At 42.7% G+C, this 26,760-nt stretch overlaps 1 protein-coding gene and 1 long non-coding RNA gene across 3 annotated transcripts in view; one reads left to right on the top strand and one right to left on the bottom strand.

The window, feature by feature from the left end:
• SNX9 (sorting nexin 9) overlaps nucleotides 1–9,205 on the bottom strand; it is a 117,062-nt gene extending 107,857 nt beyond the window's left edge. Inside the window, exon 1 of one of the 2 annotated variants that reach the window (XM_073894153.1) lies at nucleotides 9,045–9,205. In XM_073894153.1, the coding sequence (XP_073750254.1) occupies nucleotides 9,045–9,137 (93 nt within the window). In that variant the 5' untranslated portion in view covers nucleotides 9,138–9,205. The remainder of the gene's footprint in view (nucleotides 1–9,044) is intronic. The other variant, XM_073894152.1, reaches the window with a different exon arrangement.
• On the top strand, nucleotides 42–26,760 carry LOC141373013 (uncharacterized). The gene is made up of 3 exons (XR_012378627.1): nucleotides 42–293; nucleotides 23,245–23,695; nucleotides 26,497–26,760. It is a non-coding gene; the product is annotated as an uncharacterized lncRNA (long non-coding RNA).

The following is a 26,760-nucleotide window of genomic DNA, read 5'->3' as shown; positions in this document are numbered from 1 at the left end:
CCCGTTACACGCATAGTGAAGTGTCATCGGGTTTGGAGTCCTGAAACCGCTTTACAATCATGTTACCCTTGCTTTATGATCGAATAAACACAACCGTGTTTAGACACAACTTGTGGAAAGACACAGCTCGTGTTGGGGCCTTTATAGAGTGCTCGCAAAAGCTGGCTTAGTCCGCAGGATTCCATGTCACTGACTCACTACGTGCTTTTAGAAAATTTGGAAGAATTGGGGGGAAAAACCCACAAAACCCTCCTTGAGTCTTGCTGGAATTGACTACAGCAGAATTAAAAACAGTAAGTTGGGGGATAAATTTGTGTGAATGTAGACTTTCCACGTGTCTTGCTTGGGGTGAGATCCTAAGGTGTTGGCACAGGCGTGCGGAAAGGAGACCAGCTCTATGAAGGGAGTAGCTGGCAGTAGAAGCCCGTGGTCTGGCTTACCCCTTTGCAAGCCCGGTGTGAGGTAGAACTAGCTAAAGCCGAAACCAAGGGAGACCACCTCAGAAAGGCACAGGGAAGCTTACAAAAAATTAAACCATTCAGGAAGAGTGCATAAATGCACGTCATTAGGGGCCCAAATAATCCATAACCTAAAGGAATGATACAAACAAAAATTGCGTAAAAACCTGTATACATATTGTGGGAAAGGTATAAGTGGGAAATAGAATTCTACATAGTTAAGGAATCTATAACAGCTGCTAGAATATAAGAAAGGAAGAAAAATGTGGGCACTAGGCAAACATCTAAAAATGAGGGTGGAAAGGTCCAGAAGTCAGACATCATACGTTGCTTAGAAGACCTGTGGTACCCCACAGAACCAGAAGTCAGAAGGAGGTTCAGAACTAGGACCCCAGGAGATGTAGTCATGGATCTGAAGGATCCTAAAAATGTAAAACTGTTAGTGTCCCCAGTTTCCCCTGCAGATGTTCCCATCTTACTGATGAAAACCACATTGCAGCTAGACCGGGACGAATAAAAAAGGCAAGGAGCTAGCCAACAGAATAATAAGGAAGGCCAAATCGATGAATAATTTAAGTTTAAAGGACAAACCGCTCTTGGGACCACAGGACACCCATCCTGTGAGACTATGATAACTCCACCGTGGGGGGTTGATTATCAAAGCAGACCTATTATTAGAGGGAAAAGAGTGGTAGATCATAATCATAGGCAAGGACAACCCAAAGAAGTAGTGGCAGTTAGTGAATATACTCGCGCGGAACTTCAGAAGATCAGGACGAATTGCTGTCAAGGACGTATCTGATGTAGACTGCTTACTCCATGTATGGGATAGTGGAGCAAACATGATAGCACTGTTGGGTACCGAGATACATCAGGTAACTTCCTTGGCCGAAAACCCCTCATTAAACCATTCAATTATGGCAGTACCTAGAAAGGACACATAGGTACAAATGCATTATTCAAACGGTTCACAGAAAGAAATCCCAGGGTTACTTGGCAAGAAATAAAAAAGAACATTGCAGGGATGCATCATGTGCAAACAAATGATAGATATGGGCACACTGCACCAATAGACACATACAAACCCACTACATTTAATTTTATAATACAAATAGATTTCATAGGACTGCTAAAATCACAGTTATCAACAGAAGCATGCCACCACCAGGGAATACATATACATAGCATTAGGGGTAGCCATGGCTGCATTGAGGTCCTCAGCCCATGCAATAAATCGTAAGAGCTCTAGGATCATGGGCAGCTCACTTTGGAGCACCAATAACAATAGAAAGTGACCAGAGAACTCACTTTACAGCCACCTCAGTTAAAAAGCCCTGTGATCTATGGAACTTAGAATGAAATTCTCATCAAGCCTATATAACCCTACAGCTGCTGGATATATAGAAAGATTTAATGGATTATTAAAAAGAGAATGACAATTGGTAGAAAGACAAGGCCCTGGATGCGGCTTGCTTTGTGCTAAATCAAAGAGACAGATTACAAAAAGATAGTCCTCATAAGATCTTAAACACTTCTGCCCCAGATATAGGAAAGAGAAGGTACCAGTAGACCCGCCCAAACTTCCATATAAGGTAGCAACAAAACTGAGGGACAGTTCTGTCTCCTTACAGGATATTGTTGCTCACAGACATGGAAACACTTATTGGACTTCAGGGGCCAAAGGGTAGCTACAACTTAAGAAAATCCCATACTTTGCCCCCATAGGCATACATTAAGAATAATTTGAGGAGGCGGTGGGGGGCCTGGGTGGCTCCGTCAGTTTCGGGTCCAACTCTTGATTTTGACTCAGGTCATGATCTCAGGGTCCTGAGATGGAGCCCTTCCTCAGGTTCCGCGCTGGGCATAGAGCTTGCTTAAGATTCTCTCTCTCCCTCTGCCCCTCCCCCCCCATCAGGCTCTCTCGGAAAAAAAAGAAAAAAAGAATACTTGGAGGAAAACCGATGCAAACTAGGATCATACTATGCCTATGGCATTATATTTTGGCTAATAACTAGCGTGCTCATATGGACATTACATTATACAAACATGCCAGGCACGTGCCAGGCACGTGTAAAATACATTCCTCCTCTTATAGATTAGAAAACTGCCATGTACTACATACAGTCCGTGTGTCCCTGCTCACTGGTACAGCAGCCACTTGAGCCCTTGGCATTATAAGACAAGAGATACACATGCACACCAACTGCACCATCAATTAGGATACAAATATGCAGTGTTGATCTAGTTTCCTGGCAACGAGGCTACTAGGGAAAATATTTTTAATAATTACCAATAGAGTCCTGATTTTTGGTCTTACTGAGCTAACTGGATGCTTCACCTGTCGCCACCACAGACATTGCCACAGTGCTAACAGGACCCAACTATTGTGCAGAAACCTAGTTAACTACACAATCTGCCTAATTAACGAAGCGTTACAAGAATAAGATTTTCCACAATAGAGAGATGCACCAAATACCAGACTCTACCATACCAGACTCCCCAGAATCTCCTGACGGTGATCTAGACTCGGCACAAATAACTTGGGCAGACAATCCAGAAATTACCCCGCATTGCCCAGGAAGCATCCTGGGAAGATCTCTCAGACCTCTGGGAAGACCCGTTAGATGATGACACTTAGCCACAGCAGGTATGTGCTGATTGGTTTGAGTGCCAAGATGTGCTGACTCCCATGAGGCATGCGAATTTTAACGATTGCTTCTTGACTGAACTAGCAGTAGCATTAGGAACTTTACAGGGACTAGTGGAGGTCACAGACATAGGTCACTTAATTGGTATTTGTTGGCTTTTAACATACTGTTGTCAACATATACAAGGGCTGATTAATCAGAGAGATAACAGAGGACATTATTTTAGGCTGGAAACATACCCACATGTAGCACATGACTGCCAAGATTTGGTGGCCAGTTTTATGTATCTTAATCATAAATATGGGCACTATCCCTATGAGCACAAGAGATACCAATAATATTTTAGCTCCTGAATACGACACCACAAAGCCAGCCCACGCCAAAACTCAATTTTTCAAATCATGCCCCAACCACAGCAGGACTGCCTGAACACATGCCAGGCTATATTTTATACAATAACATCTCCCTTTTTCCAGAGCTAATTACATATGTGCTTAATTGCACTAGAGCTCGAAAAGCAACTTTAAGACCCTTTTGCACTTATAGTAATGACATTAAGCTTTGCCAACAAAATTGTTACTCTTAGCTTACAAACTTCATACCTTTACGGAGCTATACATAAAAGAGATCACACACTAGATGATTGTAGACGCAACATGATAAAGTGGGAAAGACCAGACTTATGCTCATTCCATGAAGATTTTAGTAATATCTCACACCAATATGCCACTCATGTTACAAACAAGAAAATTTTAAGTGAAGACATGGAATTAACCCCATGCATTGAATTGAAAAACATTAGTACCATCCTACATAACCTCACCGCAGAAACGTATGTACCCAACATAGAGCATACCCTGCGGGATATCCAGACATCACATGCATGAACCTTGTTATACACTCATACAAATCCTTTGTCAACACGTGGTATAAATTTTGGTACCAACTGGGTATGGAACAGAGGATGCATATGACAAATATGAGTATCTGGAAACTACTACTACTGCTTATAGTACTGTTAGCACCACTACTACTAACCCTCATTACATCATTTTCCACACTTTAGCCCACCCCTAGACAAAGTTCCAGTGCCAACTGGGTACTCAAAGGATTACAACCTCATATCCACAAACAACAATGTTACCTAGTATGAATATTATTTAATAGATTTTCCAAACTTTCCATTTTTTGGCAATTTTTGCATGAGACACAAAGATTCACAGTGTAATAATACACATGGCACTTGGTATGCCAAGGCTTCATCAACCTACCTAACACTTGAAGGATTTTATACAAGAGGAAATGGAACAATTGCACCCACAGAATTAGATTGGAAATTAAAAATAGGACCAACCTTGCTTACACAACCGGATCACCACTTCACACATCAAGCTAGAGCTGATTTACATGTACCCCAAAACCCACATTATTATATGGAACAATTATGCCATAATTGGACACAGGCATGCCCGAGAGGCTTTGAAAGTAATTTTACCACACGCCTACGTGGGGACAATGCTACAAGACCAATGCTTTTAAAACCAGTCATCGTATGCTTTCTGCTGAACCTTACAGTGGCACACACAAGGGGTTATTTTTACACAGAATATTCAGGGAACCTAAACTACCAATTTGGGACAATTCAGACTTTAAAACATTGGTTTACAGGGTGCGGGCATTACCCTGATGGACTAGTAAATTGCTCTGGAGCAGGACCTATGAGTCAAGTTCAGCTGTTGACACTTTTTGCAGACCAATTCATAATGGAATGGAATCATAAAGTTTGAACAACACCATGATGAGGTAGCTCCCACTTAACACTTAGCATAACACAGGATATAGTATGCAATGGAATGGTGGCATAAGCAAAGGTCACACATGGATGCCACATAACACGTCCATCATTGAAGATATCCCCACGGAAAATATCATCATGGCACTATGTCCTCATGGAAGTGACATCTCCTCCAGCGGTAACACTTTTGGACATCATCCAGGCTTATCAAAATTTAGATGCAATATTACATGGTAGAATATTTCCAGAGATAGTCCCCTACTGCAGGCTAACATCACAACTTACAAACTGCCAGTTAATATGACTAATTGTTGGACATCTGGGTACCCCAAAGTTAAAACAAAATGGTTCCCAGAACAGTCTATAACACCTATACAATCATATCTAAATGAGTTTCAGCACTTAAGAGGTAAACGGGGCAGTATGAGCTTTACTTGTGCTCATATTCTAGATAATTGTAATAGCCTTGCAGCTCTGAATCCAGCTACTTTAGGTCCTTTCACACCTACATGGTATAAGAAACAACTCAACAACTCAAATGCTCCAATACTAATCCTACCCACGACACATCTTTTTGTAAATGGCTTAAGATAAATGGCACATATGATGCTACCTTAATATCAAACTCTGCAGTCAATCTATATAACATAACAAAGGAAGTGATCATACTGGTATGTCCATTAGAACAACTAGATTCAATACAGTTTTATACCTTCTGGTTAGGAAAACCTCAATTATACAAGGAAGATCACCAGCATGGTGGAAAACATTGGGAATTGATTTTAATGCAGACTTAGTAACACAGATTGATCCAGGTATGCAACAGTATTTCTTCTCATTGATCCAACCATCAGATACACAGTGAGTAGAACACAAATGGTGGGCACAGCACCCTATCTATGAGAATATAATCAGAACTGATTCATTTACACCAATTTACGTAGCTAAAGGACTTACTTTGACAACTATGGTGTATCACCCAACAGCCCAGGCCCATGTATTACTGAGAGATGTTGGAATACTACACATTATATGAGAACTTTCCGTTGGAAACCACAATGGACACATTGCATTACCAAACCAACACCAAAAATCCTCAAGCCAAATGTGTTTGAACCTGTATTAGTTAACCCTGTGAGAATTGTATGTAAACCTATGTCACAGAGAGTTGAAATAACAAAAGGAACAATTCAATTTGTTCTATATACAACCTGAATGTAAAATTTATGCAACAGAAATAGGAACGACCACCCATTGAATTGCCCAACTTACCACCTATTGATAAAACTAGGCTTAGGAACCTCCTACAGTTCCTGGTAGGACTAGGTATCATCTCTAACTTAATTGTCTCTGGGATAAAGAAGCAGAAATCCAGACTCTTAAGCAGGAGCTATTTGCATTTAAAGAAAAACATGTTCACCCCCTATTTAATGCAATAGGTGATTTAGGTTCCAAGAACTCCTCAGCATTCAGAGAACTGCATTCCATTGTCTCAGCTATGTGCGATTACCACGCCTACCGACTGAAACCTAACTATAACATTTCCAGTAAAGTCCAAGTCCTCCGACAATATTCACTCAATCTTAGAAATTTCTACATAAGAGAGCAATTTAGAAAATAGTTGCTACAGAATCAGTAACCTACTGGAGAGAGCGTGGAATGATACCAGAAACATTACTGTAACAGGGAAGATGTCTTCTTCTGACTGGACAGAGTCTCTCCTGCAGTTAGACACGTCCAGGCCATCTGGTTATGACAATATAGGACAATGTAGACTTTCATTGTTAAGACTATTAAGGAGTTGGGGTGCCCGGGTGGCTCAGTCGGTTAAGTGTCTGCCTTCGGCTCAGGTCATGGCCCCAGAGTTCTAGGATTGAGCCACACATTGGGCTCCCTGCTCAGCGGGGAACCTGCTTCTCCCTCTCCCTCTGCCCCCCACACTTGTGCTCTCTCTCTGTACTCTCTCTCTCTCTCTCTCTCAAATAAATAAATAAATAAAATCTTAAAACAAAGACTACTGGGGGTAAAAGCCTATTAGCATATGACACATACACCGACCATCCCGCAAGTACATGGTAACACAGCACTTTTGACAACCCACACACCCATACGGAGGGATGGATATTTACTACCCAAAAAGAGGATATTTCAGTGATGTAATTACCTGGATTGCATTATACCTGGCATGAACTGGCTATCAATGCTAATCTTCATCCTCTAGCAACAACATCCATGGAAAATTTATTCTTCCACAGGGGACACTTTTCAACTGGATAATTGATGCTAAGAACTCCTCAGAGGTCACCTCCTTTAATCGCACTTGGAGGCATGATACTTTCATCACCATCGGCAAAGAATGTATTAAAATATTGTGTGCTCTTAATGTAACATTTAATAATGTTATCAAAATGGGTACCTTTATCTCAGAATATTCATGTAAGGATTTTCCAACATCCTGTCACACCAGAGCAACAGAGATACCTTGGGTGAAAACTGACAAGATTGATAAACTCTAGGTAAAAACTTAGAAGGACTCAGGGTGGCCCACGAAACCTTGACCAGCAAAGCTAACCCACTTTGAACATGCTGCACAGGCCCTTTGTGTGGCCTTGGCACTCCCCAACACCAACCTAGCCGCACTGAGCAGAGATATACAAAACTTACAGAATATATGTTCCTTTCTAGAATTGCTAACAAAACCTTTTAAACATGTCATTGTTCTGGCTCCTGGTCTGACTATAAGCCCTTAAAATACTTAAAGATGGGAGGGAAGTACTTCTCTACTCATATTTGAGAATCCATTAAGGAAATCCTTCTATTGCTTTTAGCTATTATTTTGGCTATCTTATTAAAAAAGCTATTAGAGGGGCGCCTGGGTGGCTCAGTCGTTAGGAGTCAGCCTTCGGCACGGGTCATGACCCCAGGGTCCTGGGATCGAGCCCCGCATCAGTCTCCCCGCTCTGAGGGAAGGCTGCTTCTCCCTCTCCTGCTCACCCTGCTTGTGTTCCCTCTCTGGCTGTCTCTCTCTGTGTCAAATAAATAAAATCTTTAAGAAAAATAAATAAATAAATAATAAAAAATAAAAAAGCTATTAGAATGTTATGCACCCTCAGGCTTAAGAAGGGAAGATTACAGAAAGACTATGATTAACCGTACCCTCCCTGTTCTTTACTGTATGCGCCGTGAGCCTATGTCGAAGATTTCATTCATGTTTTTGGACCTCTGTCTACCCTATCTGATAACATGATTTTCATGTGACTTTGTTGATTTGTTAGCTTACCTTAATTGAATTCAGATTTAGTTTGATTTCTGACTTAATTCTTATTAAATAGGACTTAAAGTTTGAGTTTTGATTCTGATTTGACTTTATAACCTGACTTAATTTATATTTGATTTAATCCTTAGTTGATTTTGCTGTACTCTCAATTGATTTACCTTTATTTGACTCAATTTTAACTATCTAACTCATTTTGATTTGTTGTGACTTTCATTTTATGTTGTCAATTGACATTTCATATGATCTGAGATTGATCTGATTTTGTCTGATTTTCATTGGAACCATGATTACATGACTTAGATTTGCCTTTATCCATAGCAGAGTAAAACCATACTGCTGATGTGGTTAAAAACATATTTCATTCCTGCATGACCTTTATGGTTTAGTCATGAGTCATGACGGGGTGGGCTGGAGAGAGCAAGATGGAGTCACTCCTGTCAAGCAGTGAGCTAATCAGGAAGGGGGCCGAGAGCCCCACAGCTGAGACCAGCTATCACCCAAACCAGCACAGACTGGCCACACCAAGGACTGATAATCAGTGAGGCCACAGAACCTGCGAGAACCAGGGGCTGATAATCACTGGACCCAGAAGAGGCCTGCAAAGGCCCAGGACTGATTAAACTCCTTTAAGAAGGGAGGACCTGTGCAGCGAACTGTCAGACTCTCCAGACGCTGACCTCCCCCGCCGGACCCGGTTGGAAAGGACCCTCGAGGAGCGGCTCTGCCTGCTTGCTCTCTGAACAGAACAGAGCTCCTCCGCGGCCTGAACATAATAAGCAGCGAGCATGGAGGGCTGACCCGGACCAGACCGAGTCCTCTCAGTGGTGCCCAGGGACTGGCTTCGCTTTGGTTCGTTAACTTCTTACCTTTAAGGTATCTTGTTTGTTGTGGGACTTTGTATTATATCTTGTCCCGTGTGACGTGTATGAAGCCCCGTTACACGCATAGTGAAGTGTCATCGGGTTTGGAGTCCTGAAACCGCTTTACAATCATGTTACCCTTGCTTTATGATCGAATAAAGCGGACCCTGTGGAAAGACACAAGTCGTGCACACGCCCCCATGGTATGCTTGTGACACCCTCCAAGGAGGTTCTGACTCCAGCCTGGAGGTTACCACAGGCTATGATCCCAGCTGGAGCTTCTGGGCCGGGACGTGTGGGGCTTTCATTCTGAGATGCCCAATTAACCTCCTTCTGGACTCTCGATAAATTTAAAAACGCCTTGGGGCCCCGGAGGTTTGAGGGAGACACAACAGGCTTCCTGAAGAGGAAATGAGAGGTCTAAAAATTTCCTTTTTTTTTTTTTTTTGTCAAAATGTTTCTCTTCAGAGTAGATATATGGGTTTGATTAACGATGAATGACTCAAATTGAGCAGCAAGATTTTCACTCAAGTACAAAGGACATGACCCGGAGATAGATCTTAATTGGTATGTTAGTCTAGTACATTTTGTTTTTATTAATTAGGGATATATGTTAAAAGAGGCAGCTATCAAATCAGATCAACCTTAGTCTAGGAAAGAGGTATTTAGAGGTAATGTCAAATTTGTGTGCTCTCAAAAAATACTCTATCTGACCTCCAGAGATTTCATTAGTTACATTCAACAATGGAGTTTAAAAAGGATATGGCGCTACAGAGCACTGTGAATGTTTGTTTGCTGAGGTCACGGCTGAAGCAATAGTCTTCACAAAATTCACTAAGAGCCTTTCCTAAGTAAAAGGAAAGTTGGAGACAAACATTTGTTGGCAGCCTACTTGCCCTATAATAGGCTCTCACATGCCTTACTCTCATTTAGTCCTTATAAGAAACCTTTGAGAAAGCCATTATTGTCCACTATTTACAGACATGAAGAAATCAAGGCTCACTTAAATAACTTGGCCGATTTGGTAATATTTATTAACACTGGAAATGACCATAATCGAGGACCTAGCAGCTTTCCTTCTAGGAATTTATCCTGCTGCCTGACTTGTGTAAGTGAGAAAGATGCCCGGTGAACCATTGCTTTGTGAGAACCCGAACAGAAAGCAAACTATAAATGTGTTCACAGGAGTGTCTCAGGGGCGCCTGGGTGGCTCAGTCGGGTAAGCGTCTGCCTTCGGCTCAGGTCATGGTCCCGGGGTCCTGGGATCGAGCCTCACGTCGGGCTTCTTGCTCAGCGGGGAGTCTGCTTCTCCCTCTGCCTGCCGCTCCCCCTGCTTGTGCTCTCTCTCTCTCTGACAAATAAATAAAAAAATAAAATCCTAAAAAAAACCCCAAGGCCATCTCAATAAATATGGTATAGCCACAAAAATGAAATACAAGGGAGCCCATATGAAAGTGTTACTATTTTAAGAGGCATTAATAAAGGGAAAAAGAACATTATAGAACATTATAGTACAATCCGTTTGTGTAAAAAATATGAAAATACATTATCTATGCCTAGGAAATTCCTAAAAAGATTCACCAGATGCTATTGTCAGAAATTTTGCATAAAGATGTATTGCTTTGTCTTAAGAATGAATTTACATTTTAACAAACAACTAAGAGCACACACTAGTCTGTGGAAAAGCCAGGATTTGAACTCAAGTAATAATATAGGTATTGAGGTTTCCATAGTCTTTTAAATTTGAGAGCCGGACTCAGGTGCCTGCAGCTGTTCAGTAATGCATGTTTTGCTAGGAAGTCAAGGTCGCTCCTATGACCTGTGCGCTCGGCACGCTCAGTTGAGAAGTTCTGGGCAACTGATCATTTTGGGTACCTGGCACCAAGAAAGCCAGAAGACCAGCTTTTCTTGGTCTTTTCCTACTTGAACAATTTCTATAGCCTTGCATTCATTTTTGGAAGTAACCACGGAGACACCAAACGCAGAATAACCAATGCAAATCAATATAAATAGTTAAATAAAAGTGAATCACCACGTATATTTTTGAGGCATTGTTTATTGGAGCCCGGAAGTGTAGTCACTGATGTAATCCTCATGTGAGCCTGATCTCCGCCTCTCTTTCATACCACCCTCCCAGACTCTGCTGCAGCCCCCCGGGCCTCTCCCTCCTTCCTGACTCCTGAGCAGCACATTCCCTTCCAGGGAAAGGACCAGGACCAGCTTCTTGGGTGGCCATGTGACCTGTGCAAAAGGGACCGTGCCCAGATGGACACTGTCCTTGCTTTAATGCTCTGTTCTCAGCATCTTTAAATTCTTAATCGGTTTGAACAAAGGGCCTCACAATTTCATTATGTGCTGGGACTCCTAAATTATGTTGCTTATGTTGTTCCTTTGTCTGAGATACTCCCCAGCCACCCACCATCCCAGCTAACCTCCCACTCATCTTTCAGAGCTCCCATGAACGGTCACGGCGGTTACAATTCTCGGGGAAATCTCCCCGGCCCCCAGTCTAAGAAGTCAGGTTCTATCAGTGTAAGTTCTCATAGTACTGGTGTCCTTGCCTTTGGAAGCTTATCTCAGTTAGTAATTCATTGGAGTGACCATGTGCCTGTCTCCCCCGTCAGACTGTAAGTATGTTAAGGGGAGGAGGTTCTGGGCTCTTGTCTCACACCTGCCCCTCCTCACCTAGCTCACAGGGAGCCCCCACTAAAAGAACTGTGTGAAATGAATGAGTAAATGAATGAATGACAGGAGTTATGAATCACAAATTAAGCAATACCGCATTTGCCTGAGTCTACTTTTGAGCAACTCTTGGGATTCTGTGGAACACATTTGAAAACCACTGTCTCCATCATTACGCATACCAATGTGAACCATTGCACAGTACGAGCTTCCAAAAATTTTATTACTCAGTAACATCCTGTTTTTCTAAAAAAAAAAAAAAAAAGTACTCTTCAGAAGTGTTCTTCCTCTACCAAGTTTTATGAAGTAATTTTATGCTATAATTTTGCTTCTGGCTGGTGTGTATGAAAATAAAGCTGCTAAGCTGAGTAGTATTTAGTTGAGATGTTAGAAATGCGATAAAGATTTTAATTCTGTTCAAGATCCCTCTAGTGTGACTTATCATTGAGGTACACATCTCTTACGTACTTTCCAATCATTGGTCGGCATTTGTTTGTCTTGGATGTAAGTACCAAGTCCGTGGTATTCTAAAATGCCAGTCCACTCACCTGCAGGGGCAGAAACGAGACCAGGGTCGTTAAGGGACTCACTTATGTCCATGAATTAAGCCACAGCAGGGACAGGAACTCACTTCTCTTATGACAGGTCTCCCAAACATGTCATTTTCAAACGACAAATGTTTTAGGTGAGAGGTTTGAATGGGGGTTTGTGAAGGAAGGGGGTGTCACTGTTGAAAACAGGACAAGGGCTCCTGTCCTGGAGGAGCGCCCCCCCCCACCCACTAGAAGAACAGAAGAAACGTGACATCGTTTTCTCTTACCTGCCGAGGTCCAGGTGCCCAGTGGGGCAGCAGCTTCTCCCAGACGAAAAAGTTGACTTCACTCGGGAAAATCATGGAAGGCTCTGGGCGAAGTCGGGAAGAGGCGGCTTTTGTTTCCTGCTACCATTTGAAAAACCCATTCATGCCTCTTTCTTGCCTCCCGTCTGCCTTCTTCCTTTGACAGCCTGCCTTGGAGGTGGCACCCTACACAGGCTGCCCGCAGAACCCCGAGCCCCAGCACCGAGCCTGGCACACATGCCCTCGATAGCCGGAGTTTCCGGTGCGCACACTGGTGAGGGCACAATTGATTAGCAAAGGAATTTGCTTGGCATGTGCAGACAGATTTGGGTTATAACGAGATTGCCCTTTCAAAAGGAAAAAGGGCCTGTGGGCCAAGCAACAGAGCTGCTCTGTTTGGGTTTTGCACTCTTGTCATGCCAGGGAGTGGAGGGATAGGGGTTCGAGGAAGCTCGTGCTAGGGACGCAGCCGGTGGCAAGAGGAGAACAGCAGCCACGGACTGTCTGGGTTTGTTCCGCGATGTTTAGTTGGGATGACTATACACTCACGAAGCTAAAGCACTGTGGTGTTAACTAAAGAAATGAGCGACTTCATTGTTGTAACTCAGAAACTCTCCAGCCCCAAACTCATTTTTTCACGGTGCAATGTTTTAAAACTCATCTTTTATTTTATTTATTTATTTTTTAAGTAGGCTCCCCGCCGAGTGCGGAGCCCAACGAGAGACTTGAACTCACGAACCTGAGATCAAGACCCGAGCTGAGATCAAGGGTCAGGCGCTCAACCGACTGAGCCACCCAGGTGCCCCTAACGCCCTGCCCTTCCTTTCTCTTTTCTCCTCCTTTCTTCCTGAGGAGCAGCCTCTCCTGTTGACCGATCTGGATTCTGTTACAACCCATGTAACCTCAGGTACATTACTTAATTTTTTCATCCTCGGTTTTCTGAACTGCAAAATGGGAATGATAATAGTACCTATGTCGTGGGTTTGCTGTGTGTGTGAAACTAGGTAATGAACTCAAAGGACTTCGCATGATGTTTCATACATAATGAGCACTCGATAAATATTATTAGCCTTCTCGTTTGTTTCTCAAGTCAAAATTAGATTCTCTTTGTGTTCCAATAGCTCAGAACCCAACTCAGTCCTAGGTCAACTAATGGGAAACTATTGCAGGAATATGAAGTTATGAGAACTCATGTGGAATGGGGGGGGACATGTGTGACCCCGCCTGCACATGCTGGACGATAGAAGAATGGGGACTAGTAGGGACGCCCAGAGCCGGCCTCGGTCTGTCACAAGACTGTATCTTCTCTCACCTGATGAGCTGGATGAAGTTACAGTGACCCTCAAGGGTGGCCTTGAAAATAGCAAAACTGGGTGTGACAGGTGCCTTTCCAATCACAACACATGTATTAACTCTTTGCCTTGTACCAGGCATTGACAGAGGGAAAAGCCCCTGCTCCCTCCAGAACTGACAAAAGGTAGAGGGTGGGGGAAGGCAAGAAACCACGGTGCGTATATAACATGTCAGGTATTTCAGGAAGTGCTCTGGTGGAAAATCAAGTAGGGGAAGGAGATACAATGAAGGGAGAGAGGTTATTTTATGTAAGGCTTTCCCTTGGTGTTAAACTCGCCAATGGTATATGTGAAAGTGAGTGTCCTTTTGTTTGGGTTGCTTAGCTAATTGGTTGGTTTTAGTTTTTGTTCCGTTTTGACTCAGTCACTTCTCTCTTCCTCCGTCTGGGAGACACAGTCCACGTATAATGATCAGAAATAGTGCGCGGACCTGGAGATGTAGCAGGAACCCCGCTGCTAAGATCTGAGTGGGCAGGCTGGGACCGCGGGTCAGGGCCGGAAGAGGCTGGAGGTCACTGAGACCACACAGATGGCAGGGGTGGCCCGGCCGGGCAGGGGGAGGCTGCGACAAGGGCTGTTCGCTCTCAGTTCTGTGCTCTCCTGTTTGCTCCGTGTGGGTGCACCCGACTCCCAGAAGGGAGGCTGGGATAGGAGGTTGAGATGGGGGCAGTAATGGTAACATTGGCTAACCAGCTGGCTTCCCAAACGATGTCCCAGGCTCCAGTATCCCTGTGTTACCCTAAAACTTCACCCTAGGACATTGCTTTGATTCTCTGGCCTGCTATGGACAGACTCTGGTGTGAGTCCTCAGAACGTATTTATAGACAGGGGATTGGGCACAAAGAAGTGAGTGATAGCAACAGGAGGAATAGCTGGGCTGCAAAGGACTTTTGCTAGCTCACGTGTCATTGCTCAAGTCACAGACTACGGAGTTACATTTAAATCTAAAAGTCCCATCTAATACACTAGGGCACGCACACGCACTTACACACCTGCATGCACACACACACTATTCCTTCGTGGGAGGCACTCCTAAAGACAGTGCTCGCTAACACGAATGCAGGATAGTTGCCGCTACCCCCACGATTTAGAGCTGGTAAATGCGAATGACATCCTCTGTCCCTAAAGTCCTGTTCCTTCCCAGGCCTTTGATCAGATACTCAGAAAGGCCACCGGCAGCTGAGTGCTGAATGGTGAGCAGGGGGCCCCGCATTTGCCTTGAACCCAGCGGTACGCTGTCCTAAATGATCTTTTTTTTTTTTTTAAGATTATTTATTTATTTGAGAGATAGAGAGCAGAGAAAGCGAGAGGGAACGTGAGTGGGGGAGGGCACGGGGGGAGAGAGAGAGAGAGAATCTCAAGCAGACGCCCCACTAACCATGGAGCCCGATGTGCGGCTCCATCTCACGACCCTGAGATCATGACCTGAGCTAAAATCAAGAGTCAGATGCTTAACCGACTGAGCCGCCCTGGTGCTGATTTCTAATTACAGTTCTCAGATCTATAACGAATATCCGGACATTTTGTTCCATAATAGTTACAGCTTTTCCATCATCCACAGCCAGGACCTGTATTTGCTCATTCCCATGGTGTTTCTTTCTTTCCTTCATCGTCACTGCTATTCCGTTCAGCCCCAGGATATACTTAATCTCTTCCCTGGGGTGTCTAGCATCTCGAGCTTCTCCTCATTTTCACAGGTGCCTCAGCAATTCTTCTGTCAATTAAACCTCTGATTAAGTCAAGAAATGTCAAAATGCAAAATATTCTTTTAAGTGAAAAAGGGCATAGAAATTCATAGTTCATATAAACACAAGCTCCACATTAGTTTCAAAATGGGTGACAAGTTTAATGTTATAGAAACAGAAATTCTAAGCTCAATTTTTAAAAGTCTTAAATAAAGAGCCGTTCAGAAACACATATGATTCTTATAAACAGTCACTATCTACCTGATACCTGTCCATATTAATATTTGCAAAGTAAAGGTATGGTTTTCAGGTGACAATTGTTCATTGACTGGAGTGATGCATGCAGAGGTCTGGCACTCACTAGGCATTCAAGAAACAGTGGCTCTTATTAGGACAGACTTGGTCTATTAGCTGCTTTTTATTTCATTCGCAACAAATTTATTGTGAGCCTACAATGTGCAAAGAACTATGGTAGATAAGCTCAAAGTTGTGGAAAAAAAAGTGTTTTGTGTTCCCCTAGAATTTGACATATAAGGAAAATAAGACATCCATCCTGGTACCACACTCAGAGGCCTCCAGGTGGTCATGGCGATTTATTCTTACTAAACAACGTCCTGTGTTCTTCCTGGAAACGAAACTCTCATACTATTTCCATGAGAACCACTGGGAGAAACACCTGTCTTTTAGAGAACCTGTGGTTTCTGAAGTAAAGAGAAGGGAAAAGCTGTGAAAGCAGAACGATTCTGGGGTGTCTGTCAAACCACACTACCCCGACTTCAAACCCCATATGCTCACCCCAGAGCTAGCATGCCTCACAATCATCCTCTGCCTGAAATGCCTCCCACTAGAATGTAACAGTTAGAGATGAATTTAGCATGTTCTTTTGAAAATGTAATTGTTTTTTGGGAGGATTAAGGGGCTCTTGGTTCCTCGCTTAAAACCAGCCTGATAAATATTCAGTAGATTGAGTTGATTGAAATGAAAAGGAAGTGAATAATTTTGTAACACAGTTACATTAGATACCTATGTTCTGAGCAGGCCTGGGTCACTTAAAACAGGGATCCAAGTTCTTTCCTCAGTGGGCAGTTATCAGGTCGAGCTACATAATTTGTGGGTCCCAGAGCAAGACAAACATGTATGAACCCTTGTTCAAAAATATTAAGAATTTCAAAAGAATGAAATCAATCTTATCTCACACCGTATACAAAAGTCAACTTGAAACAGATCAAATGTAAGATCTGAAACTATAAATAACTTCTAGAGAAAAATGTAAGGGAAAATCTCCTTGACATTGGTCTTGGCAAAGGTTTTTTGTATCTGACACCAAAAATACAGCAAAAAAAGCGAAACTAAGTCAGTGGGACTACATCAAACTAAAGAGCTCTGCACAACAAAGGAAACAACAAAATGAAAAGGCAACCTATGAAATGGGAGAAATATTTGTAACCCACATATCTAAGGGGTTAATATCTAAAATGTATAAGGAAGTCATATAACTCAAATAGCAAAAATCCAAATAACCTGATTAGAAAATGGGCAGAGGATCTGAATAGACATTTTTCCAAAGAAAACATACAAATAGCCAATGGGTATATGAAAAGGTATTCAACATTGCTAATCATCAGGGAAATTCAAATAGAAATCACAATAAGATACCATTTCATACCTGTTGGAAGGGCTATTATCAAAGACAAGACATAACAAATATTGATGAGGGTCTGAAGAAAAGGGAACCCTTGGGCACTATTGGTAGGAATGTAAACTGGTGCAGCCATATAGAAACCAGTATGGAGGTTTCTCAAGAAATTAGAAATAGAACCACCATATGATCCAGCGATCCCACCTTTGGGCATATATCCGAAGGAAATGAAATCACTATCTTGAACAGATATCTGCACCCCCATGTGCATTGCAGCATTATTTGAAATAGCCAAGTTATGGAAACAACCTGAAAGTTCTTTGACAGATGAGTGGATAAAGAAAATATGATACAATGGAGTATTATTCAGCCATAAAAAAGGACATCCTGATGTTTATGACCTAGATGAACCTGGAGGACATTATGCTAAGTGAGATAAGCCAGATACAAAGTGACAAATACTACATGATTTCATTAACACGTGGAATCTTTAGAAAAAAAAAAAAGTCAAGTTCATAGTACCAGCAAATAAATGATGGTTTTTAGGGGCTGGAGGGTGAGGAAAATGGGGAGATGTTGGTCAAAGGGTAAAAATTTTTAGTTATGAGATGAATACATTCTGGTGATCTAATGTACAGCATGGTGACTAGAGTCAATCATACTGTGTTGTAAACTTGAAATTTGATAAGAGAGTAGATCTTAAGTGTTCTCATCACACATACAAAAATAACTATGCGAGGATAGATATGTCAGTGAACTTGATTGTGGTAATCATTTCACAACGTATACATATACCAAATCATCATCTTGTACACCCTAAATACAAATAATTTCTCAATTATAAGTAAAAAATGCTGAAACAAATGAAGAAAATTTAAAATAAAGCTAAAAAAAAAAAAAGCAAAGATCCCAACAAAAACACTGGGTGAACAATGTTGGAGAATTCAGGTCAGAGTTAAAAGATAAGTGGGATGTGATTAAAAGGGGAGTAGAGAGAATGTAGAGAGGAACTGATAGAGAAGAGAAAATACAGAAGCCCGGTCCACACTGATGAAAGACATCAATCCACAGATTCCATTTTCAATTAACTCCACATCCCCTAAGCAAAGTAAGTAGACAGGAAACAACAAGCTACACTATGATCTAAAGAACAAAGATAATGAGAAAGATTTTAGAGAATACAGAAGCTAAATACACAAGGAAAAAGCTGATAGCTGAGATCTCAATATAAACAAAATGAGACATCAGTGAAGCATCATTTTTAAAGTGGTAAAGAAATCCCTTGGTAAAACAGAATTCTATGCCCAGTGGCAATACTGCCCCCAAATAAGGATTTCTTTTCTTTCTTTCTTTCTTTTTTTTAAGATTTTTATTTATTTATTTGCGAGAGAGAGAGAGAGAGAGAGAGCACAAGCAGGGGAGCGGTGGGCAGAGGGAGAAGCAAGCTCCCTGCTGAGCAAGGACCCCCGATGTGGGACTCGATCCCAGGACTCTGGGATCATGACCTGAGCTGACAGCAGATGCTTAACCCACTGAGCCACCCAGGCATCCCCAGATAAAGATTTCTTAAGACAAACTTAAGCTGAAATATTTTGTTATTAGCATCACTGAATTAGAAAAAACACTAGAGTGAGTTCTTCAGTTGAAAGGAAAATAATCCCAGGTTGAACTGGAAATGCAGAAAGGAATGAAGAATAGCAAAAAAGATAATTCATAGATAAATATAAATGAATACTGTTTTATGAAGTGATACTAGAAATGTCTCATGGAAATTAAAATATATATAGAATTAAACTGAATGACAAGGGTAATACAAAAGTCAGTAAGGGTAACAACAGAATTAAAAGTGTTTGAAGGTGTTAGAATTTGAGGGTATAGTTTATTAGACTCCATTAAGTATTCATGATTTAGTCATTAGTGTAACTACACAAAGATTTGTGTACAATTATAACTAACAAGTTTATAGAGGGATCAATGGAATAATAAAATACTTAATTCAAAGCAAGGGTAAATACTTATTTAGGTAAAGAGATTAAGGAAACTTTAACCAGTTAGGTCAAAGCTTGGGGTAAGAGTAAGATGGTTGAAATAATCTCAAATTTACATCAATTACATGAAATGTAAATTTACAAAATATTAATTTCTTTTTAATGGTTCTTTGAATTTTTGACAAATATTTTGGACATTCCTTTATTGAAAAAAAAAAGAATTTCAAGACAGCAAGAGCAGAGCATTAAACCAAGTGTGGGGCCCTTTTAAGCATGGGGTTCCTGGGCAACCGTACAGGCTGGACCCCAATGATGCCTGCCTTGACAATTATCAAGTTTTTCCACAAGAGACAGTTGTCACCTATGGTTGGTATAATCAGAAAACTTCAAAAGAAGGTAGAATTTGAGCTACATCTTGAAAAACAGGTAAATATTCAATTTTTTAATGTAGAAAGGACGGTGTAAGCAAGAATACAACAATGAAAGAGTTCAGGCTGTATTCTCTTGATGTCAGTTAGACCAAGTTGACTGGGGCAGAGGTTGTCATGTGGGAAATGGAGCCAGAAAGATAGGGAAAGTGTACATTATGACTTGGGAGGCCATGAGGAACCATTAGGAAGTATCTGAAAGTAATGCTTCTGGAAAATGAATCTGGCAGTGATATGTAGGAAGCACTGGAACAGGTGGACCTGATAGGGAAGGAGACAGATGAGAAAACCCTAGTAGTTAAAGGTATTCATTCCTATAGTAGTTATGGCCACACTATTCTGCAATGTCCTCCTCTCTTACCTAGGAACTTGGAGCTAAGAGAAACGATACACCCGTTAGATTCTTAAAGGTCAAGACAAGGCTGATAAGAGCAGAAATATCCAAAGACCCCTTAAAGAGATAAAATTGTTCCTTGGCATGCAATATTCAACAATTATTAGATTAAAGATATTAACATATTTGAAGAAAGGAAGTGCTTGTCAGTAGGGGGCATTTGACTTGGTTCGGTAACAAAGGAAAGGAGAGCCCAGAGTTCAATGCGGCAGGCATACGAGCACCTATCCAGGCTTCTGGTGCCTTTCCTTGTCTTGGCCTTGTGGGGAAGGCTACCTTGGCCTGATGCCAGTAAACATATGCAAAGCATGATTAACTTCCCAGGCTCTGATTCCAAGCCCATAAAACGCTGTATAGCTTGCCTAGAGGGAGAGAAGCTGCTAGCAAAAGGACTCAAGTACCCCACACCCTCGTCAGTTAGACTCCATTATAGGCGAGTATATTGGCATTCCAAAGTAGCTGTCACTCTCCTGAGCCTCGTTCGTGAGATCTGCCCCTCTGATGTAGAGCCACGACTAAGGTGGTGACAAATCACTTTCTGAGCCTGCGAGGTGGGGGGCCACAAAGCACCCAGGCAGATGCACTGAGGTAACATGCTGCTATGGCCCTCTGGTGTGACAGGCCAACGTTTTCCAGGGAATACGCTCCTCAGCATTGCTACTCATCAAGTATCTTCTTGCTTCCTTCAGTGTCTAAACAATGGCATGGGAAGAAAAGAATCAGCGTGAGAGATAATTTTGTTGGTGTTTAAATTTCTATTATGGAGAATTTCAAACATTCAAAAGTAGATAGATTGGTAAAATGAGCTTCCATGTACCTCTTTTCCAGACCCAGGTATCATCAACCCATGGCCAACCCATTCCTACACCCACCTGCTCTTTGCATCGCCTGTAATATTTAACAAACCCTAGACGTCATATCATTTTATTGGGAAGAGCATGCAGGACTTAGTGGCCAATCATATGTATGCAGTGTTGGGGGGGGACAAATTTTAGTCTACCCTCAAGATTCTTTTGGCGGGTCTAAGAGTTTAATCAACCTGAGACAGAGTAACAGGAGAAAAATCACATTTAATTGTGTATGTATGGGGGCTGCGTAAGAATTCAAGGCCAGCATGCAGTCAGGCAATTGAGGCTTATATGCCATCCCGAGGTAAGGAGAAGAGGAGAGGGTCTGGGACTTCAAAAAGAGGGAGGATAATTCATAGGAAAGTGAAAAAAAGCAAATGTTTGTTGGGCCATTCATAAACAGTGGGACAGAGAGTGGAGTTTTAACAAGCACACTGCTAATTTCCTCCCTGCCTACGTACCTAGCTCATGTTATACTCTAGTTATCTAGATCCTTCCTGGAGCAGCTCGTTTATCGAAATTCTATTAGGCAGTTAGGAGGAAAGTCAAAGATTCTTCCTGAGCTTTCTGTTTCTTAAAAACAATCGGTCTAAATAATCCACATGCCACAGAGTCACATTTTGGGGTGGTGAATTTTGCTCTCCTACAGTGGAAAGGGAAAAATTAAGGTAGCTGTGGTTCTACTGCTGAATAATAGTAATTGCTAACATTTTCTTAGCACACACGGGGTGCCAGAGACTGTCCTTGGCGTGTCACATACTAACTTTGCTAGAGAAGGGTGAAGCCGTGAATAAAAATGAGGTGCTGGGGAGGGGCCCAGTGTCTGACTGCCTTTCCCTGCAGCTGGGTTTCTGCACATCTGGGACTAACATGATCTTTGAAAAGAATAATTTTACGGGCCATGGCCAACAACACTTAGGGAGAGTCTCAGGGGTGGGGGTGGCAAGGGGTTGAGGGTCAGTGATGGCAAATGTGTGCAATTTTAATGATTATCAGAGGGCACATGCAAACCCTCCTACAAGACCCTCCCAGTCCGATGCCAGATACTTGCCTGGCTTGCTATTGCCTGTGGCTTTCCCTTTAGCCTCGGTGCGTTAGCGGGCTTCGTCCTGGGGTGGGCAGCCCCTGCAGGCCTATCCCAGGTCTCCTTCACCCGGAGGAGGGGTCAAATTCTCGGCTCCAGATCCCCCCGGTTGGCTGGGCTGAGCCTGACTCAGTCTTAAGAGCTGAGATCTAGATGGAAACACTCAGGAGATGTTTGGAAAGGGGAATGGGGTTCTACAGAGAAATTGGGCCTGAAAATGAAGATTTCGAGATGACAGAGCAGAGAAAAGATACGAGATGTTGGAGGGATTTCCTGTGGAAGCGTTGTAGCAGGGCCGAAGACCAAGCTCTGTGTAGTGTGACCGGGAACACAGGAATTCCTAGCAGGTCAGGAAAGATGTGGAGAGAGAAACACAGCTTTTCCAGATGTCCTGTGGTGCAGGAACAAGCTCTTTCATTAAAGATGCAGAACTTTGTGTACTTTAATGCTATGAGAACCAATTTTTTGAGTTATAAATTTTTTTTAAAGATTTTATTTATTTATTCGAGAGGGGGGAGGGTCAGAGGGAGAAGCAGATTCCCCGCTGAGCAGGGAGCCCGATGCGGGACTCGATCCCGGGACTCCAGGATCATGACCTGAGCCGAAGGCAGTCGCTTAACCAGCTGAGCCACCCAGGCGCCCGAGTTATAAATTTTTAATTGAAATAAAAAAAATTGTATTTGTAAGGGTCTTTTCCAGCTCTAAAGTCCCTTAGACAGCAAGAGAATCGACTTGCAATTTGAACATAAAATGATTGTATTTAAGATACTAAAACTAGAAGTATAATTTAATAACGCATTGATTGAAATGTTCAGATCAGGACCCCCGGCTGGCTCAGTTGGTAGAGCCTTCGACTCTTGATCTCAGGGTCATGAGTTCCAGCCCCACGCTGGGTGTAGAGATTACTTAAAAAAAGGTTCAGATTGAGGCACCTGGGTGGCTCAGTTGGTTAAGTGTCTGCCTTCAGCTCAGGTCATGATCCCGGAGTCCTGGGATCCAGCCCCGCATCGGGCTCCCTGCTCAGTGGGGAGTCTGCTTCTTTCTCTTCATCTGCCCCTCCCCCGGCTTGTGCTCTCTCTTGCTCACTCTCTTTCAAATGAATAACTAAAACCTTTAAAAAAATGTTCAGATCACTTGAACATTATTTTAGCTTTTTTTTTTTTTTTTGGTCATTACCAACTCCTTAATTATCACATGAAACTTGAGAAAAGTTAACATAAACAAAGAGTTTTAATTTTTTTTTTTTTTTTTTTGCCTTTTATATTCAGCAAAATGTCAAGTGACACAGGAGAAAAAAAATTTTTTTCAGCCTCCGGGATGAGTAAAAGAGAAACAAACGACCCAGCCCTTTTCAGCAGTCATCCGCCCAGTCAGGTCGTTGGATGAGCTGACGTCGTCAGCATTGCCACAGCTCCGGGGGCCTTCCTTGGTCATCTCCAGAAGATTCTGCTGACTTCTGAGAACTGTTTTTACGGGGTTGGACATAAGCTTCTCTACCGTTCACGTGGTATTGTATTTCTTGACAGCATCATGAGGATTTCCATAAAAGAGACTAATTTTTTCTCATGCTACAGAAAATAGAGTGTGAGGAATCACAAAGTCGACACCACTCAAAGATCCTGGCCTCTGTTGTGGGAGGAAGAAGCTGCCACTGCGTTAGGACGGCGCCGGGTGAGCTCAGGCCGGGAGCCGTCCGTGGTAGACGCGTATCATCTTCAGGTCCTGGAGGCTTGAAGTCTGACACCGGGGTTGGCTCCTTCCTTCCGAGGGCTCTCGTGGAGAATCTGTCCCAGGCTTCCTGTCCCTTACTATGTTAGTTAGGTTTCTCCAGAGAAACAGGACAACGGTGTGTGTGTGTGTGGACCCGGGGGGGGAGGGGAGAGAAAGAGAAAGAGAGAGATTTATTTTAAGGAATTGACCCAGGGAATGTGGAGACTTGGTGATGCCAAAATCCGATGGAGTAGGCCAGCAGGGTGGAGACGCAGGGAAGAGCGTCAGATCAAGCCTGAAGGCAGTCTGCTCCTGTCTCTTTCATTCACTGAACACCTTTTTGTGGAAAGTCCACCGGACTTTTATGGTAGGCAGCCTCTAGATAGTCTCCAATGATCCCCTGCTCCTAGTATTTATTTCCTTGTATAATCCCCTCACTTTGAGGGTGGGCTGAACTTACTGGAGCTTTTAATGACTAGAATAGGGCCAAAGACGTGGATGTCACCACTGAGGTGGTTCTGAAAGTTTCCACCTCGGATACTCTGGCACTCGCTCTCTCTCTCTCTCTTTGTCTCATCCCAGCTGCCATGTCATGAGGATATCCGGGCAGCCGCTAGAGAGTTCCTCATGGCAAGGAGCTGGGATCTGCCTGCAAAAATATGGATAAGCTGGGATTTTCCTGAGCTCTTCTGAGGTCGGCCAACAGTTACGTGAGTGAGCTTTGAGATGACTTCTGCCCCGGCTGACAGCCTGAATGCAATCTCAGGAGACCCCCAGCCGGAGACCCCCAGCCAAGTTGTGCCCAAGACGAATGTTTGCTGTTTTTAGCTATTAAATAGTGGGGTAATTTGTTATGTAGCATTAGGTCATGAACACAAATTTGTACTAGTAACTGGGAACAAAGTAATTAATAAGGCACATCTTGATTAATGAGTCACCATCCATACTCTCCTCCCAAGTATGAAATCTAATTCTTACTTTAAAAAATGGGTGCCCCAGGGAGTCCCAACGTCAGTCATCCAGATTGACCCCGTATTTTTGGCGTCCACTCTGGGACATAGCCCACCATCCTTCCCTGTCTTCTCCTGTGTGTTTTCCTCTACCTCCCTCATTGTCTGGCCCTGCGTTAGTAGCAGTTAATCTCTAATTACTCCACCCACTTATGCTTTTTACTTATTAAGTTTATTTATTATAATTAATTGAGTTATAGAAATATAACTTTATACAGGAATAGAGTAGTGTAAACTTCTGGATGGCAGAGTGGGGAGGCCCCCCAGTTGTAGCTCTAGCATAGACCGCATCGTGACTCCAAGTCTGCAGACCTGGGGAATGCAACAGGACCCTCTCGAGATTATGCAGATGCAAATTGCTATCATTCAGGTTAGTTGCGTCTTTAACACTTTAAGAAAAGGATTCTTTTATTTCATAAATAAGGAGCAAGGAAAGATAAGAACCAGTAAAGGGCCATTCCTTAAATGTGGTATCAAGCTATAGTTTTTGTTTTTGTTTTTTAAAGATTTTATTTACTTATTTCAGAGAGAAAGAGAGAGAGAGCGTGCACGAGGGGGTGGAGGGGCAGAGGAAGAAGCAGACTCCTGGCTGAGCAGGGAGCCTGACGGGGGGCTCTATCCCACAACCCTGGGATCATGACCTGAGCCAAAGGCAGCCCCTTAACTGACTGAGCCACCCAGGTGCCCCACATCAAGCTATAGTTTTAAATGAGCATTGCCAGATTCACATCAATCGCTATTCAGTGAGCGTTTATGGAATTCCTTCTGTGTGTTGGGCTGGGGAATTAAAAAAAGATGAATAACATGAGGCTCCTGGGTGGCTCAGTTGGTTAAGCGTCTGCCTTCAGTTCAGGTCGTGATCTCAGGGTCCTGGGATTGAGCCCCGCATGGAGCTCCCTGCTCAGCTGGGAGTCTGCTTCTTCCTCTCCCTCTGCCTGTCCCCCCTACTTGTGCTCGAGCTCTCTCTTAAGTAAATAAATAAAGTCTTTAAAAAAAAAAGATGAACAATGCCATGGGCGTGTGCTGTTGAAGAATTCATAAATCCGTGGAGGGAAAGCACCCCTAAGCAAATGATTGTAACACAGTAAGTAAAGGGTTAAGGAGCAGTATCAGATTGGCTACAGTGACATTTCCTCTCTCTAATCCTAGCCCCAGGCAACCCACTCCTTGTTACCATATTTTTGCCATTGATAAAATGACATATAAATGAAACCATACTATAGTTATAGTCTTTTGTGGCTGGCTTTTCTAGCTTAGCATGCTGTTTTTGAAATTCATTCATGTTAGCTGTCATTCTTTTTTATTGCCAAGTAGTATTCCATTACACGGACGTGGTACTATTTATCTGTTCTCTAGTTGATAAACATTTGGGCTGTTTCCAGTTTGGGGCTCTAATGAGTAGTATTGTGATGGACATGACAACCTAGTTTTTTTTCCAGACATACATTTTTATTTCTCTTGGATAGATACCTAGAAATGGAACTGAGTGACCATGTGACCAGTGTATTTTTTTTTTAAAGATTTATTTATTTTAGAGAGAGAGAGAGAGAGAGAGAGTGCACGAGTGTGGGGTGGGGCAGAGGGAGGAGAGAGAAACCCTAGCAGACTCCTCATTGAGCTCAGAGCCCAACACAGGGCTCATTCCCACAATCCCGAGATTATGACCTGAGCCAAAACCAAGAGTCAGACGCCCAACTCACTGCACCACCCAGGGGCCCCTGATCAGTGCATGCTTAATTTTACAAGAAACTGACATACCTTTTTCCATAACGACTGTATCATTTTCCATTCCCAACACAGATACATGAGACTTTCAGTTGCTCCACATCCTCACCAATACAGTGTTGTCCATCCTTTTTGTTTTCATCATTCTAGAGGGGAGGTAGTTGTATTTCATTATTCTAACTTGCATGTTCCTGATAACTAGTGATGTTGAGTATCCTATAACTCTTTCGTGTGAAGTGTCTGTTAAAATCTTTCGTCCATTTTAAAATTTGCTCATTTGTCTCATCATTTAGTGGCAAGATTCTTAATCTGTTTTGGATACAAGTTCTTTAATCAGAT

Source organism: Callorhinus ursinus, unplaced genomic scaffold (genome assembly GCF_003265705.2).
Source record: "Callorhinus ursinus isolate GAN/ISIS: 27379988/994484 unplaced genomic scaffold, GSC_fseal_2.0 scaffold6, whole genome shotgun sequence".
In the NCBI taxonomy this organism is placed as follows: Eukaryota; Metazoa; Chordata; class Mammalia; order Carnivora; family Otariidae; genus Callorhinus; species Callorhinus ursinus.
The sequence above is the reverse complement of the archived record's forward strand: the minus strand, read 5'-3'. Positions and strand labels throughout refer to the sequence as shown.